The sequence below is a fragment of the Narcine bancroftii genome, chromosome 6 (genome assembly GCF_036971445.1).
Source record: "Narcine bancroftii isolate sNarBan1 chromosome 6, sNarBan1.hap1, whole genome shotgun sequence".
In the NCBI taxonomy this organism is placed as follows: domain Eukaryota; kingdom Metazoa; phylum Chordata; class Chondrichthyes; order Torpediniformes; family Narcinidae; genus Narcine; species Narcine bancroftii.
This window is the reverse complement of record NC_091474.1, coordinates 124,513,115-124,532,184: the sequence shown is the minus strand read 5'-3', so window position 1 is coordinate 124,532,184 and position 19,070 is coordinate 124,513,115. Positions and strand designations below refer to the sequence as shown.

At 42.9% G+C, this 19,070-nt stretch overlaps 1 protein-coding gene across 1 annotated transcript in view; it reads right to left on the bottom strand.

Annotated features, from left to right (window-relative positions):
• Positions 1 to 16,176: 16,176 nt before the first annotated feature.
• hcrtr2 (hypocretin (orexin) receptor 2) overlaps positions 16,177 to 19,070 on the bottom strand; it is a 76,189-nt gene continuing 73,295 nt past the window's right edge. The window contains exon 7 of the mRNA XM_069888094.1: positions 16,177 to 16,794. Within this exon, the coding sequence (XP_069744195.1) occupies positions 16,574 to 16,794 (221 nt within the window). The 3' untranslated portion in view covers positions 16,177 to 16,573. The remainder of the gene's footprint in view (positions 16,795 to 19,070) is intronic.

Here is a 19,070-nt window from a genome sequence, read left to right as displayed (position 1 = left end):
TTGTAGAAATGTCTCCTCAGTGGCTGTAGGAAGGAATGGTCCAGCAGAAGTGTCTCAATGATGTAGCTTTCAGATTCCCAGCCATTCTGCCACATTCTTCATCGATAATAGAAGAGAGATGATCCTATGGCAGACAGGTTTCACATCTCTCAGAGTCCTTCAGTGGCAAGTATTGAAGATATTAATTGTAATGCCCTTTACAATTGGATTTATCTGTTCCATTGTGACAACTGCAGGGAGCTTCTCTAACCTTCAGCTACCAGCTACTTTGTACAAAGTAGCCTCTGGCCATCCTGGTGTTTGTCCCTTAACCCCCACCATCTCCTTCACAACTTAATTGGGCAGTACGATTGATGTAGCGGTTAGCGCAATGCTGTTACAGTCCCATCGATTGGGTCTGGGGTTCAATCCCACACTGTCTACAAGGAGTGTGTACGTTCTCCCCGTGTCTGTGTGGGTTTTCCCCGGGGGGCTCCGGTCTCCTCCCACCTTTCAAAATGTCCCAGGGGTTGTAGGTTAATTGGATGTAATTGGACGGCACGGGTTCGTGGGCTGAAACGACCCGTTACCGTGTTGTACATCCAAATTTAAATTTAACAGAAAGGTGGAATGTATGTTGTCTGTGCAAGCAAAAATTCCAAGTTTTAATTTAATTGTTTAAAATGTTCACAGCACAGTAACAGGCCAATTGCACCCAGGTAACCAATTTACCTACTAACCTCATGTCTTTGGAATGTGGGAGGAAACCGGAGGAAATCCATGGGGAGAAGGTGCAAACTCCTTATAGACACTCCCAGATTTGAACCCAGGTGGCGGGTACTGAAATAGCATTGCACTAACCGCTAAGCTAACCTTGTCACTCATTACTGTCAATGAGGCATCTTTCAAACCTGAATGTGAGGCTGATGTTGTGGCACAGCTGCCTCTATCACACTTGTACAACACACCCATTTAACAAGTGATGCTATGTATTACAATAGACAATAGCCAATAGGCAATAGACAATAGACAATAGGTGCTGGAGTAGGCCAATTGGCCCGTCGAGCCAGCACCACCATTTATCAGATCATGGTTGATCTTTCTTTTTCAATAACTAATCCTAGCCTTATCCCCATAACCTTTAACTTCCCTGCCCATAAGAGCCTTATCCAACTCTCTCTTAAATCTATCCAGCGAATCTTCCCCCACCACCTTCTGTGGCAATGTATTCCACAGATCCACAACTCTAATTTCTCCTAATTTCTGTCTTAAATGGCCTTTCTTAAACTATGCCCTCTAGTCCTAGTCTCTCCCATCATTGGGGACATGTACTCTGATTTCACCCTGTCAAACCCTTGGATAATCCTAAATACCTCAATCGTGTCTCCCCTCATCCTTCTAAACTCCATCGCATATAATCCCAGTCTTTCTAACTTATCCGTGTATGACAATCCTGTCATCCCGGGAACTAACCTTGTAAATCTGCACTGCTCTTCTTCCATAGCCAGTATGTCCTTTTTTAAATATGGGAATCAGACCTGGACGCAATACTCCAGGTGAGGTCTCACCTGGGCCTTGTACAACTGCAAGAGGGCTTCTCTACTCCTATACTCCAATCCCCTCTTTATGAAAGTCAACATACCATTCGCCTTCTTTACCGCTTGCTGAGCCTGCATGCTAGTTTTCAATGACTGGTGAACAAGTTCGCCCAGATCACTTTGCATTACCCCACTCCCTAGCTTAACTCCATTTAAATAATATTCTGCTCTCTTGTTTCTGTCTCCAAAATGGACAACCTCGCATTTACTCACATTAAACTTCATCTGCCATTTCTACGCCCACTCCCCTAACCTGTCTAAGTCCCCCAGAAATTTCCTGACATCCTCCTCCCACTTCACACTCTCACCCAGTTTTGTCATCTGTGAATTTGCATATGTAGTTATTTATCACCTCATCCAAACCATTTACATAAATGATAAACAATTGAGGGCCCAACACTGACCCCTGCGGGACCCCTCTCGTCACATTCTACCATCCAGAAAATGACCCATTTATCCCATACCTTTGTTTCCTATTTCTTAGTCAACTATCTATCCATGACAGCAGCCTACTCCTGATACCATGCTCCTTGACTTTGCAAACTAGCCTCCTGTGTGGGACCTTATCAAAGGCTTTGTGGAAGTCTAAGAACAAGCTGCGTCAGTGGTTGTATAAGATCTTTGGCTACACAAGGTCCCACCCATATACATCAAGTGTACCCAATGCACTGCAATACATGTATCATGGAGAATCTCCACCCAGGCAGGATTAAGCCCAGATCCATGAAGTCTGGAACCAGTGGTTCTACTCGCTGTGTCACGGGGCCATGGAATTTACATTGTTAGGCCATTTCGGCCCATGAGTCCACACCATCTAACTTACACTCCTGGTACGTTTCAAATGATGGGAGGAAATCAGAGCCCTTGGGAAAAATCCATGCAGACACAGGAAGAACATACAAACTCCTTACAGACAGCGCGGGATATGAACCCCGGTCCAAATCTCTGGCGCAGTAAAGACATTGCATTAACTGCTACACAAAACGTGCCGTCTTCAGAATCTTCCCAGACCTTCTCCTGCCAACTCACAGAATCTCTGCCTCCACCCCTGTGTGGTGCACTACATCAACACCATGGCTGTAGAATTGCTAGAGTCCCAAAGAAGCCTCTAAAAGCTCAGACTCTCCGCTGGAACGGACAGGAGGCTGTCGCCGCTCTGGAGTTGAAGCCACGCTGTCTCGGATGGGCTCTCTTTTGCTTCTCTTTCTCCTATTGTTGGGGGCACCAGGCTCTTTGTGAGCCTTTTCGGCAGGGAAAGGTTGACCATTTTGTGTGTTATGACATTTTGTGTATTAGTACATGACAATAATGGTATCTTGATCGTGAATAAGTCAAGTGTCTGCCATCTAAAAAAAAATCAATGTGCAATTTAACCATTTCCTGGTAGCAATTATACTCGACGCTGTCTGTAAGGTGTTGATATGTCAATATGTTCTCCCCGTGTCTGCATGGGCTCTGTGGTCCTCCCAGTGTTCAAAATACACCGGGGGTGTGGAATAATTGGGTGTAAATTGGGTGGCATAGACGTGGACTGAAATGGCCTGTTACCATGCTGCATGTCTAAATTTTAAACATTTATGTTCCAAGTGCTGTACTGATTAATTTAGAAGACTTCATTAGACATCATTTATCCCAAAGACTTCTTGGGGCACCAGTAATTCTTCAGTCATGATGTTGGTGTAGCACTCCACACAGCTCTGGGCAGGAGAAGGTCTGGGAAGATTGCATGATTCCTGGATAGTGATTCCATGAGTGGTGAAGTGAGATGATGGTAAAGCCTGCTCTCTGCTGCCCACTCTTCAAACTGCAGCTAGCAGGGAAGCTGTTCTCTGCCTGCTCGGGTTAACAGTGACACACTAATTGGAAGTGACTGAGTGCCTCCCCCCACCTTCCCGCAACCCCCCCAACAAACTATGCTTCACGCACGGAGTGGGTGAGTTATACAGGATGGGAACATACCCATCAAACAGGCAAAAGAAGTCAGGGCACGACTGTGATAGTACAGATCTATCACCAATGTATATAGTGTATATAGTTACAGTATCTAGACTGTGCTTACAGCGATTGGCTGAGAGCTAAGCCACGCCTACTGTCTGGGCCTTAAAGGGTTGTGTCCCTAGCCAGGTCGGATCATTCTGGACTGGTCGGCCACCTGTGAAGAGCTCCTGTCTTTTGCTAATAAAAGCCTTGGTTTGGATCAATAAGTCTTTGATTCTTTCGACGAGCTCTACGACAGACACAGATACTGCAACAGGGGTGGGAAACTTTTTTTTAAACTCACATTCCACTTTAAGAAATCCCAATGCCATGAGATGCAGTGTCCATATTCGACAGATAACCCTGCCCATTGGTCAGCAGATCCATCTGCACAGCATTTCTAGTTTTGCAACCATAAATTCCAATTTGTAGAATCCGCTTGTAGAAACCATCCACCATTTGCAAACCCTGGGTTCTCGTGACCCTGATTGGGAGGCTAAACAGGTAAGACATCTTGCCCAAGCGTGACCTGTAGGCTGTTGGATGAAAGGAGTGCCTTATTCCTCCTTTTTCATCGACACCAAAGCAATGGGAAACCACTTCAGTATTTTTCCCTTGAATAATCATGAACACAATATCGATGATGTTCTCAGCTCAAAGATGGAGCGTTCAGCGAAGGAGAACAGGGGAGGCAACAACTACAATTGGGAGGGTCAGAGATCGTGTCAGATGGAAAGACTTGATCGCCTATGCTGAACAGCAAGACACCTGAATGAATGATGCCGTAGGTGCTCTGGTTGAAGGGTCTGCAACAGCACTGAAGAATTAGTACTAGAACCAGCTACCATAGAACATTACAGCATAGAAACAGGCCCCTTCGGCCTTTCCAGTCTGCACCAAACCATATTTTTAATTCTAGTCCCACTGACTTGCATCCGGTCCACAGTCCTCCATACCTCTCGCATCCATGTACCCGTCCAAACATCTTAATTGTTAAGTGAGCTTGAGCTCACATTCACAATTTCAGCTGGCAGCTCATTCCACACCCCCACCACTCTCTATGTGAAGAGGTTCCCCCTAAACTTTTCCCCTTTCACCTTTAACCCACACCCTCAGGTTTGTATCTCACCTATGCTCAGTGGGAAAAGCCCACCTACATTTACTCTGTCTATCCCCCTCATAATTTTAAATATCAAATCCTCCCCTCATTCTTCTATGCTCCAGGGAATAAAGTCCATACCTTTTTAACCTTTCCCTGTTACTCAATTCTGCTTATCCCTTGAAGAAGGGCTCAGCCCAAAACATTGGCAATATATCTTGGTCAAATCCTATGGACACTGAGAGAGTGGCTGAGTTCCTCTAGCATTTCTATGTGTTTTTATTCAGTTCCTGAAGTCCGGGCAATGTTCTAGTAAATCTTCTCTGCACTCTGGACACTGTGGACACTTTATAAACAGGTTGGATTTAAATTAATATTTTAAATGTTAATATCATTTTCATTTTTAAACTTATGAAAAATTTGAACAGTCATTAATTCTATTTGATTAATTTTAAATGACAAGAGGAAATTAATGGGCAGATGGAAGATACAGAGGGTGGATGAAAAATAATTTTGTGGAAAGTGAAGTGACATTTTGGAGCCAATTGCACATATTTTGCATGTAAAATCCAATTTGTGTATTTCTATCCCTTTTCTGTTGCCAGTCCTGCCTGCTTTGAACCAGGTACTTTTGAAACCAGTTCACCTCATTTCTCTGGTATCTTTCATGCATATATTAATGTGCACATCTCCCACATTTGCCTTTTTTATGGAAATTGGACCAAATATTGTGCAACCTAATACCTTTGTTTTTTTTAAATCACAGTGAAATAAAGAGGTAACAGATGAACATCCAGAATCTCTGAAGGAACCCTCTTTTGCTTCTCTTTCTCCTATTGTAATGAGCGTCAGGCAATGCTCATGGTGACTCTTTGTTTACCTTATGGCAGGCAAATTTGAAGTACATCATTTTTTAATGTGACAATAAAAGGAACCTTTGAACCTATAAACCAGCTGGGACACAGATGTTTTGCAGAAGCATCAGGATGATCATTTATATGCACTGCATTCTTTTCCCCATGTAGGGCTGCAGAATATAGTAAACATAGCCTAGACCATCAGGGGCTCCTACCTCCCATCCAGTGAAGACATCCATGTGAGGCGCTGCCTCAAGAAGGCAACAAACATCATGAAGGATCCCCATCACCCTGGCCACAACCTCTCCTCACTGCTGCCTTTGCATAGAAGACCAACACCTCTACCCAGAATAACTTTGACTCGTCACACATTCTGAAAGTCAATGGAATAATGGGCCCAGGGCTGGATTAAGGCCCAGCTGATGGCCAAAGCACAGGCCAACAATGGTTCCCCCTCGACCCTTCCATTGTCTAACTCAGTAAGTGCTGAATGTGAAATAATAGATTAAAAATTCAGTTTTCTCCCAGGCCAGACCCCACAATGATATTAAATCATTGCATATGATTTTTTTTTTCGTTTATTGTGGGGGCCCCTTTTTGTGGGGCCCTAGTTCAGCTGCACTGTGGTAAATCTGGCACTGGAAAAAAACTTTGTGGTGCCCCCTTCCCTTGGGGCCCTAAGCACGTGCTTGGTTTGTTTAATGGTTAATCCAGGATGGCATTGGCCCTGGCAATATCTGCCTTGTTGTTGGCTATGTGGAGCAATCCATGCTACGATTCTACTCATACCTTGAAGAAGAGCTCAGGCCCAAGACATTATCTTTACCTCCTATGGACATTACAAAATCTGCTGAGTTCCTCATTTCTGTGTTTCTAACCATAATCATAGCTTCTGCAGACTTTTGTGTTCCACTCCTCTAGGTTCAAGAACAGTTTCTTTCCAATGGCTATTAGCCTTTTGAAATTCTCTTACGACCCTAGCCATAAACTACTCTGTGACCACAAAAAAAATCATCTGCACAATTTTGTTCACTAAACAATTTCTTTTGCACTCATGTAACTAGAAATATTTATTATCTATCCCTAATATTTATTATCCTTTTCTGTGAAGTGATTTAACATATACTATTGTTGTTTGTTACAAGTAGGTGTGTGGCTGCAGCAAGTAAAAAAATTGGTGCGGTTATGAGCCCAAAGGACCCCAAAACCCAGCAGCAATTGATATTCACCAAGACAAATAGCTACTTAAACAAAAGTTGCTTTTAATTATCTTTAAACATGAAAATAGAAACAAACCTTAACTTATCTATTATTAACTTACTTAACCTAACTTAACCCTCTTCTGGTTCTAAGCGCACGTGTGTGTAATATGTGTATACGTTTAGAAAAGTTCTTTGGTTCACAGTCCAATCTCACTTCTCATTCCTCCAAGTTCACTGGTTGCAAGCAATTCTTATACTGTGCACAGAATTTAACATGTATAAACTTCACCAGGCTTTGGTGTTTGAAATGTAAATGCTTACCATTCAGGAAGGTTCTTGTAGATTTTCAGAGAGAGATTTGTTGTTCCACGACATCCACAACTGATTTACTTCCCTCAGTCACCTCAATATCTTGCTGATGAAACTTGCCCCATCAGGGTTCTCCAGATGATAACCTCTTTCTTTCAGGTCATCACAGAGTTCCTTTCTGTTTCATTTATTCCAAGTGAAACATTAGACAGCCAGTCCTTTTTTGCATGAACCAACAAGGGCTGTCTAGGCCATCTTCCATACTGGAGCTTCTTGTCAGCCTTTCCTATTTCAGTTGGCTGACACTGGGCTCTCTCTCTCACACACACACATTCTAAGACTGAGACAGCCTGTTTGACTCTCATTGCTTGCAAAACTACATGACCCTCTTACATCAGCAAGTCTTCTTTAGACAATAGGGCACCAGCCAGCTCTTTCATTTGTTGCTTTTGGGTAAACAAGAACCCATCAGTGAACTCTCTTCAAAGTTCTTGCAAAAAGGCATGAGAAGCCACTACATCTCAGTATTTCAAAAAAGATCAGTTTTAAAGTGTTTGCATGTGACCTACTCTAACAAACCTTTCCCAAGTTATCTCCCAAAAATATTTCTATATACTCTGTCAAAGTGCCCATAGGACCATCAGACCCTAAAGCATAGGTCTGATCGCCAGGCTGTTGTCTACACTCAGTGTACAAGCAGAAACTGAGTACAACAGTACCAGTGGGGAAAATGGTAAAAGTATGGTGAAGGGAGCCAGATGGCAGGACTGTTTTGAATCGGTGGACTGGACCATATTCAAGTATTTATCTTCAGATTTGAATATGCCACAGCCCTCAGTGATTTCATCAAGATCTGTGCGGAGAGGGTTTGCCCATGCATACATACCATGAGTACCCCAACCAAAAGCTGTGGATGAACCAAAGGATTCACAGCCTGCCGAGGGCTAGATTGATGGCGTTTAAGACCAGTGATATAGATCTCTATAGGAAGAACAGCAAAAAAGCAATTCCGAGAGATGTTAGAAACAGAGTCAGATGCAGGCCAGACACGACAGGGTTTGTAGGTCATTACACCCTACAAGGTGAAACCTAGCATCATAAATGGCTGTGATGTTAAATGGCTGAACTTTCAGACTCACTTTGAAAAGGAGTGTTCAACTGAACCAGTGACAATCCCTTCAGAAGCTGGCGATCCTGTGATATCTGTCTCAGAGGCCAACATCGGAACATCTTTCAAGATGGGGAAGAGAGTGTACTTGGCAGGTTACTGAACATCTGGGCTAATCAACTAGCTGGAGTGGTCCTGAACATTTTCAATCTATCATTGCTGCCGTCAGAAGTTCCCACCTGCTTCAAAAGGGCATCAATCATACCGATGCCCATGGGGTGCAGAATGAACTACCTCAATGACTATCGCTCAGTGGCACTCACATCAGTTGTAATGTAATGCTTCGAGAGGTTGAACATGGACAGAATTAACTCATATCTAAGTGAAGACATGGAACCACTGCAACTGTTCCACACAGATGCAATATCACTGGCTCTCCACTCAGTCCTAGATCACCCGGACAGCACCAATCCCTATATCAAGCTGCTTTTCATCAATTGTAGCTCAGCTTTCAACAGCATCATCACCTCAGTACTGGTCAGCAAGCTCCAAAACCTGGGTCGCTGCACTTCCCTCCGCAGCTGGATCCTTGACTTCCTCATTGGAAGACTGCAATCAGTGTGGATCGGTAACAACATCTCCTCCTCACTGACAATTAACACAGGCATACCTCAGGGAGAGTGGCATAGGGAGAAGACGAGGGAAGATACTTCCCCCTAGCAGAACTACGCAAAACCCATCTCAAAGATTTTTTAAAAATTTTTTTAACTGTACTCTACAAGCAACCATGAGGAAAAGTAAAGAAACCAGTAAAGAAAACGGCTATTAAACAGTTAATAATTACTGAAGAATCTCGGTCTACCATGCAAATGGAACTTCCAGATTCTATTTCCTCTCAGCCCTGACTGCAACGCCAGTCCTCCGGTAAGGGGCACACCACAACGGAGCTGACTTTGTGCTTGGCACCAGTGCTCGACGTCGACCTCCTTCAGTGTAAGGACTTTTTGCACGTGTGTTACACCTGAAACAGCCCAGGCTGCAGGGGGACATGACCTCCCTTGGTCCAGCAATCCTGGACTGATAGGAGAGGGAGTCCATACCCATAGTCGGATTGAGACGACCTCCGTATCGATGGAGGAGGAAGAGGACATTCTTGGATTGGAAGAGGAGGAAGAACAACCTATGGAGGAGGAGGAGGACACAGTCATATTTAAGGGTAGGCCTGAGGTGAGGCAGACTTTAAAGTCTGATCTTCACCATTCAGATCCAAATTTATCTATTGATTTGTCTAAACAAATGGAGAACCTGGTTGAACAAATGAGTCAAGGATTTTCAGTTATGAAGGAACAGTTTGCTGAAACGAAGGGAGAAATATCTTCTGTTAAAATAGATGTGGCAAGCTATTTGAAAGCAGTGGATAAGGTTCAGGATAAATTTAATAAAATTGAAGAAGCATTTATTGATTGTAAAGATGATGTGGGCCAATGTAAAGATGGGACAGATGGAGGATTCATTTATTTGTTGGGAAATTCAGAAAAATTACTTGTTAAAGAAGATTGATGGTTTGGAAAATCAAAGTCGGAGAAATTATGTCAAAATTGTTAGTCTTCCGGAAGATTTTGAAGGTTCGGACCTGGTTAAGTTTTTTCACAAGTGGATTCCAGAGGTTTTGTGTACAGCATATATTTTCCAAATGGTCTTGAATTGGTTAAGGCCCATCGAGCAATAAGAAATAAATCACTTCCTGGTCAAGCCATGATTTAATGATTACATTTAAACCTCAGGAAATTAATGATGTTTCGTACATTTTATGAGAAATTGCATACTTCTGAAGTATTGAAAGATGAAGCGAAAATTGATAATTTTTTGTCTGATTTTGTCTTTGAAGGATATGGATGTTAAGAATTTAAACACTTCTTTTATTGCCTACTGAGAAGTCTCCAGGGGATGATGGTTTTACTTCTGAATTTTATAAAAAATTTCAGGATTTATTAATCCCTTTATTGATGGATGTATTGAAACAGGCGACAGAGACAGGTTCTTTTCTGGATTCATTTTCTAAAGCAACTATTACGGTTATTCTCAAGAAGGGTAGAGATCCACGAAAAGCAGGATCTTATAGACCTATTTCATAATTGAATGTAGATTATGAAATTGTTGCCAAGGTTCTGGCTAATAGATTAGCTAAATATTTACCAGATTAATTCATGTAGATCAGGCCGGTTTTATTAAAAATCGATACTCAGCAGATAATATTGTAAAGTTGATTTCTTACATTAATATTTCTCATGAGCGATCTGATGTGGTAATTGCTCAATGCAGAAAAGGCCTTCGATAGAGTGGAGTGGAGATTTTGTTTAAAGTTTTGGAGAAGTTTAATTTTGGGCCTCCTTTTACTGGTTGGATTAAAGCTTTATATAAAAATCCTACAGCCAGTGTTGTGACAAATGGACAGGTATCTTCACCTTTTATGTTATTTAGATCGACTAGTGTGACAGAATATATAGAAATATTTTTGGGAGATAAATTGGGAAAAGTTAGAGTAGGTTACATACAAACACTTTAAAACAGATCTTATTTGAAAATACTGGAAATTTCGTGTCCACAGTCAGCGACTTTGCAGAAACCGTGAAGAGTGCCAATGGAGACTTCATAAGTAGGTGTTAATTGAACTGACGTTATGGAAGAATGGACTATTGTCATTAAAGCAACAGCAGACACATGATGGCTTGTCACAAGAGTGCTCAGAGAAGTCACTGATGGGCTCCTTTTTTTTAACCTAAAAACAGATGAACCAGAAGACTGACTCCTATTGTTTGATAGAGAAGGCCAGGTGGTTTTTGCAAGCAGAGGGAGAAAACAGTCTCTGACTGAGGGTCAGAGTGTGTGTGTGGGAGAGAGAGAGAGAGAGAGAAAAAGCAGAAGCTTGCTGGAACTGAAATAGAAGCTCCAGAGTGGAAAATGTTTCACTTGGAATAAGAAAAACAGAAAGGAATTTTGTGGTAACCTGAAAGAGGTTATCATCTGGAGAACCCTGAAGGGGGCAAGTTTCATCAGCAAGACATTGAAGTGACCAATGGAAGTACCTCAGTTGTGGATGTCCTGAAACAACACATCTCTCTCCATAATTGACAAGAACCTTCCTGAGCGGTAACCATTTACCTTTTGAGCGCCAAAGCCCGGTGAACTTTATACATGTTAAATTGCCTGCAACCAGTTAATTTGGAAGAACAAGAAGTGAGATTAGACTGTAAACCAAAGAATTTTTATAAACTTACCACACATTATACACACATGCACTTAGAATTAGAAGGGGGTTGTTAGGTTAAGTAAGTTAATAATAATATACGTTAAAATTTGTTTCTATTTTCATGTTTAAAGATAATTAAAAGCAACTTTTGTTTAAGTAACCATTTGTCTTGATGAAAATCTATTGCTGCTGGATTTTGGAGTCCTTTGGGCTTGTTACACTAGGCAAGGCTGTCCTTTGTCTCCAGCTCTATTTGCATTGGTTCAGATGATTAGATAAGATGGTAATATTAAGGGTATTAAGGTGAAAGCAGATGAGTATAAAATAAATTTGTTTGCAGATGATGTTTTGATATATTCAATACAACCTTTGATGTCTTTGGGAAATCTGCATGATAGATTGGAGCAGTACAGTGAAGTATCGGGATATAAAATTAATTGGGAAAAGAGTTGAATTATGCCTTTAGCTGAAATGGAGTATTCACTTAGTAGGATTTTTTTTTAAAGCACAGGCACACCTCGAGGATATGTGCTTAGCCCACTGCTCTACTCCCTCCATACCCAGTGCTCTGTGGCAAGTCACAACTCAAATGTCATCAGCAACTTTGCCAATGTCACCATGGTTATCTGCAGAATCACAGACACCAATGAGGAAATGTACAGGAGGGAAATAGATCAGCTGGTTGAGTGATGTCACAAGAACAACCATACACTCAACTTTAGCAAACCCAAGGAATTGATTGTGGGCTTCAGGAAGGGGAAGCCAGGAGAACACAAACCAGTCATCATCGAGTGGTCAGGAGTGGAGAGGGTAAGAAACTCTAAATTCCTGAGACAATATCTCTGAAGACCAATCCTGGAGCCACCAAGTCGATGCTGTCATGAAGAAGGTTCACGAGCCTTCGTCAGGTCTCGAGGAAATTTTCAATGCTACCAAGGACACATGCAAATTTCTACAGGTGCCCTGTGGAGAGCAATCGGACTGGTTGCATCACCTTCTGGTATGTAGGCACCAATGCACAGGACAGTAACAGGTTACAGAGGGTTGTAAACTCGGACAGCACCTTCACTTCATTAAGGACATCTGCAAGAGGCAGTACCTCAAGAGAGCAGCCTCTACCATCAAGGACCCTCATCATCCAGGCCAGGCCCTCTTCTCATTACTCCCATCAGGAAGGAGGTACAGAAGCCTGAAGACACGCACTTGTATTTACAAAAACACCTTTTTTCCCGACACCATCAGATTTTTGAATGAACAATGAACCTATGGTGACTACCTCACTTCCTTTTGGCACGAGTCATTATTGTTTTAAAATCTTGTGTTTACAGAATTGTAATTTTACACCTTGAACTTCACAATTCCGCTGCTGTAAATCAACAAGTTTCATGACATGTTCATGACATGAAACCTGATTCTGCTTCTGATAGAGAAGCAAAAGTAGGTGACTTGGCCTATCGAGTCCATTTCACCAGTCTGAGACTAGCTGATCCATCTCTCTCACTCAGCCTCACTCCCCTGCAACCTCCCCATAACCCTTGATACCCTGACTCTTCAGATACCTATCAATCTCTGCCTTAAATGCACCCATATTGGCCTCCACAGCTGCTCATGGTAGCAAATGCCAGAGGTTCACCACTCTCTGACTAAAAGATTTCCTCTGTATCTCTGTTTTAAATAGGTGCTCTTCAGTCCTGAAGTTATGCCCTCTTGTCTGGACTCAACTACCTTGGGAAACAACTTGGCCACATCTTGATCTTCAACGTTCGAGATGTTTCTATGAGGACCCCCCTCATTCATCTGAACTCCAATGAGTACAGACCAAGAGCAGTCAAAGTTCCTCAAATGCTAATCCCTTGATTCTAGGAATCATTCTTGTGAATCTCCTTTGCAGATAAGGAGCTCAAAACTTTATTCCATACTCTAATTGAGGCTGCACTAGTGCCTTATGAAGCACCTCTGTTCTTCCATCCTATTCCGAACACGGCTTTCTTCATAAAAGCGACTTTGTTATAATTCAAGCATTCGTAAATCTGGCTATAACCTGTATACAACATCCACTGCATGTCCTTTGTCCAGCCTGCTTGTGGTTGCCTCAAAAAATTACAGTGGGTTTGTCAGGCACAATTTTCCCTTAAGATGTTGACTTTGGCCTCTCAAAGTCATGCTCCTCCAGGTTCTCCGTGACCTCATCCTTGACAATTAACTGGAACAATTTCCCAACCACCGACGTTAGGGTAACAGGTTTATAATTTCCTTCTGCTGCCTCCCTTCCTTTGTAATTTTCCAGTCCTCCAGAACCATGCCAGAATCTATTGATTATTGGAAGATCATTACTAATGCCTCCTCAATAGCCACTTCTTTCAGAACTCGAGGGTGGTTTCCATCTGTTCAGGGAGAGTTATCGACCCTTACACCAAGTAATCACCTTTCTGGAAATCATGATTACTTTCATTTCTCTTCACTGACACCATTTGAATTCTGGTATATTGCTAATATCTTCCATGGTGAAGACTGATGGAAAATACTCATTCAGTTCAGTTCTTCGACCACCTTGTCTCTCATAATTTCTCTCAAGTCATTTTTGATCGATCCCAGATCAACTCTTGTCTCATTTTTTAAATCTTAATATGCTTTAATAAAGAATTTTAATATCCTTTTTTGATGTTATTTGATAGCTTCCTTTTAAAGTTCATAATTTTAAATTTAGACATATTTAAAATTTGAAATGCCCTGTAACTGTGCTGTATACCTAAATTTATTTGTTTGACTTTTGGCTCATGACCCTGTGTGGCCCAATTACACCCAATTGTCCTACAATCCCTTGTACATTTTGAATGGTGGGAGGAAACCGGAGCCCCTGGGGAAAACCCATGCAGATTTGTTTCTTATAACTTTCTTAATTGCCTTCTGAAAGTTTTTAAAAGCTTCCCAGCCCTCTCTCTTCTCACTAATTTTTGCTTCCTTGTCTGCCCTTTCTCTTGCCTTTATTTTGGCTTTGACTTCTCTTGCCAGCTACAGTTGTGCCTTTTATCCATTCAAATGTTTCTTCTTTTCTGGAATATACCTGTGCTGCACTTGGCTTATTTCATACAGGAACTCCAGGCCATTGTTGCTCTGCCTCCTCCCTGCTGGGGTGTGCCTTTCCAATCAACTTTGGCAGTTCCTCTTTCATAGACATACAGCACAGTAACAGGCCATTTCGGCCCATGACCCCTTGCCGTCCAATTATACCCAATTGATGTACAACCCCCAGTACATTTTTGAAGGGCGGGAGGAAACCGGAGCCTCCGGGGAAACCACACGTAGACAAGGGGAGAACGTGCAAACTCCTTACAGACAGCATAGGATTCAAACCCCAGTCCTGATTGCTGGCACTGTAATAGCGCTAGCCACTACACTAACCGTGCCACCCAGTGTTAGTTTCCTCTCACATCCTAAGGATGTGCAGGTCTGTAGTTTGAATGGACCATTTAAATCGTTGTATATGTGGATGAATGGTGGGATCTGGGAGAATAGAATGGGGCTAATGTTGAAATGGGTTCAACATAGAAGTGGTGTACGTGAGTGAGTGGCGGACAACGAAAGACCTGTTTCTGTTTTGAACGAATTTGTGGAACCAAGGTCACTAAGAAGTGTTCAAAGTGATGAGGGGTATAATAGGGTAAATGCAAGCAGGCTCCTCCACTGAGGTTGGGTGAGCCAAGAACTAAACCAGTCATTCTCAATGGGGGCTGTTTGGACCCCTGGGGGGGGGCCACAAACATTTTTTAATATTTCTTATGTCATTGGTGGGAGAGAAGTTTGGAAGAAACCAACTACCTCACAGGGAAGGGGGATCATTATCTTTGAGCAGAAGTAGAAGAGGGGCCATGGCTGAATTAGAGGACATGGGTTAGGGTGAAAGGTGAAATGTTTAAGGGGAAACATCTTCACACAGAGAGCAGTGAGAGTGTGGAGTGAGTTGCCATTGGAGGTGGTGGATGCAGGTTCAATAAGGGAACCTTGGAGAGATGCGCGGATGGGACGTGAAAGGTATGGATGGCTGTGGTCTGTGTGAAGGTGGAAAAGAGTTCAGCTTGGACTAGATGGGCTGAAGAGGCTGTTTTATTACTGCATTATTCGATGGTTGTAAGAGTGGTGAGTGATGATATTACTGCCGGAAACAGGTTCAATCATAACTTTCAGATTTTGCATCTCATCAAAAGAGGTATTTGTAACTGTAATCTAAGTGCAGTTTCTAAATTTAAATATACAGCACAGAAACAGGCCATTTCAGCCCATGAGCCCATGCTACCCAATTCACCCTCAATCCTTGGTATGTTTCAAACGATGAAAGGAAACCAGAGCCCCTGGGGAAAATCCACACAGACACGAGGAGAACATACCAACTCCTAACAGACAGTGTGGGATTCGCACCTCAGTCTTGATCACTGGAGCTGCATCAACGCTGTGTTAACAGCTACACTCATTTTGTCGCAAATGATCACAAAGAATTGATTCACCCTCCTCAACCCTGCCCCACAATCCCTCACCCACTGCCACCCTCCCGTACCCTCCACCCAGCCTCCTACATCCTTCCCTCACCCTTTCCACCCTCCACTACTCTCCCCCACCCACCCACCTACCCCTTCCCCTCCCTTCCCACACCCACCCATGTTGCGCATTCTCCAATAGTTCTTTCATCAAATCATTTTTTTAAAGGAATATATGGTACAGCATAACTTTGAGGGCCGAAGGGCCTGTTCTGTGCTGTGGTGTTCACATGAGAAGCCTGGTGGAGAAGCATCTTTTGAAGCTTTAATTATGTTTTTAATTATTTTTTAAAATTTAGACATACAGCATGGAAACAGGCCATTTTGGCCCATGTGCCCATGCCATCCAATTCATCTACAACCCCCCAGTACGACATTTTAAATGGTGGGAGAAACAGTGAAAACCCACGCAGACACAGGGTGAACATACAAATTCCTTACAGACAGCGCGGGTTTCAAACCCTGGTCCTGATCGCTGGCGCTGTATCAGCATTGCACTAAACGCTTCACCAATTGTTCTGCTCCCTGTTATCTTTGGACCAGTGATTTACAGGTCCAAAGATAATTGTCACCTCTTGCCACGCACCCTTGGGTTTTGTTGTGACATTCACAGTAGCATCATGATCTGTGCTGCGATAAACAAAGTAAGCATGGTCCATATATCACCAGGCGTTGGCTGTGGTACAAGCACTGGGCTGCATTGTAGGTACATTCGCAAGGACCATGTGCTCCACAGTTTTAGAAATGTTGCAATGGCAGGTTTGTGTAGTCAAAGACTTGTGGCTTTCTGTGTTCGTCTGCCTCCTGGTGAGTTGTTCTTTGCTCGGATGTCTCCTCCCATCATAACAAGAAAATGCGGTCTTAAACTCTTCCCGAAATTTGCCTTGAAGAAAAGAGCAGAACATTTTCAATCAATTATCACATCCACTTGAGGTAACTGATATTACCAACCAGAAAACAAAAACAAGAAGCAAGTGCTTAGAATGCATCAGACTATTTTGAACAAGTCTTAAACCGATTTAGGCTCCAAGACTTCCACTTCGGAAATAGTTTCAACTTTGTTCTTATTCACCTAAGTGGTGGGCATGTGGACTCAGGCTAATGGACACTGAATGAACTAAAAGCATTATGGACAGTGGATTCAAATGAACCAAATAGATATTAAATTTGGTACCCTAAACATGCAAAGCACTAAACGCACTACACAATGTGAAAATGCCTTGCAACACATGGGCAAAGTGAAAGTGGATATCATGCATGTTTTTACAGGAGTGCAGGCTGCCACACCGCTGAAACATTTGGAAGTGGTCACGATGGTTGCCCCACGGGTTGTGGGTATGGTGGAGGAGGGGGGGGGAGAAATTATTGCCTCACTTCCAGGTTGGGGATTTTACTGCAGGGAGGCAAATTTACAATCACTGAGGTGAAGGAGGTGGTTGGGGGCATTGCCTCCTGGTGGAACTGAAATACCGCGGCACCCCGCTCCAGCTGATCAATGTCTATGCCTTGCCCGTGTGGAGCAAGAGAATGAATATTGTCCCACTATTGCTGGCGATGTCCAGTCCGGTCTTTCTGACCAGTGACTTCAACTGCATCAGAGATGCAGTTGGATGATCCGACAGTGCTGACAGTAGACTGGACAGCTCCTCCAGCAGACTCCTGATGGTGATGATAAATGACGCAGAGGTGTGCATCACCTTTAGCAACCTTGCAGTTGCAGGCCATCTGGTCAAGATTTGATGGCTCGAGCCAGTCCTGGATAGACTTTGTCTTCATATCAAAGGCCATCACAGTCAGAACCACCAAAGTCATGCCAGTGTTTTTCACTGGCCACAGCCTCCTTTTCACCTCCTGTCATATACAGGAGGCCCAGAAGGCGGGCAGAGGGATGTGGAAAGTGAATGTGAAGTTGCCGACCCTGACCTGTGGGCCCAGACCTAGCTGCAAGTATACAATGCCATGCTTCTGGCAGGAAGCATGTCAGACTCCATGAAGAAGGGTATCATCACCCTCAACTACAAAGAGAAGGAGGAGGAGGAGGATATCAGGAATTGGAGACCTATTTCACTGCTAAATGTGGACTACAAAATCCTGTCGAACACCATCACCAATCGAATCAAGTCTGTTCTGGGAAAGGTGAGCCACCCTGTCCAGATCTGTACGGTTCCAGGCAGGAAGATCTCTGACAATCTCGCACTGCTCAGGGACACCATCACCAACATGCAAGATGGAGTTGGATGCCTGACTGGTCATCCTAAACCATGAGAAGGCCTTCAACCAGATTTTGCATATAATGGATGTACTTACCAAAATGGGCTTTGGGGAGGGAATTTGGAATTGGATCTGTTATGAGCCCACAGGACACCAAAACTCAGCAGCAATAGAAATTCACCTAGACAAATGGTTACTTAGAGGTTGCTTTTAATCATCTTTAAATGTGAAAACAGGATCAAACTTTAACTTATTACTATTAACTTAACCCTCTTTTAATTCTAAGTGTACATATATATAATGTGTATATAAGTTCAAAAAAAGTTCTTTGATTCACAGTCCAATCTCACTTCTCACTCCTCCAAGTCACTGCTTGTAGGCAATTCTTATGTTGTGCACAGATTTAACATTTATGAATTTCACCAGGCTTTGGTGCTTGAAAGGTAAATGGTTACTGCTCAGGAAGGTTCTTGCCAGTTTTCAGAGAGGGATTTGTTGCTTGTTGAACACCCACAACTAATTCCTTTAGATCAGCCACGTCAGTGTCTTGCTGAAGAAACTTGCCCCATCAGGGTTTTCCAGATGATAACCTCTTTCTTTCAGGTTACTACAGAGTTCCTTTTTGTTTCCCTTATTTCAAGAGAAACATTATGCAGCCAGTCCTCTCCTCTTGTATGGACCACAAGAGCTTTGACCAGGCTAAACTAAGAACTCACAACCCATCTTCAAAATGGGGTTTTTCCACAAGCTTTCCAGCTTGTCCTGTTCCAGTCCCAGCTGCTGCTGCTGAACTGTAGAAATGTAGAATTTTTTTTTTCTCTCTCTCTCTCTCTCTCTCTCTCTCACAGAGAAAATCACATGACCCTCTTAGAACAGCCAACTACACTCAGACTGCAGCTCCGGACTTAATCTTCTGAGTTCATTCATCTGTTACTTTCCAAAACAGCG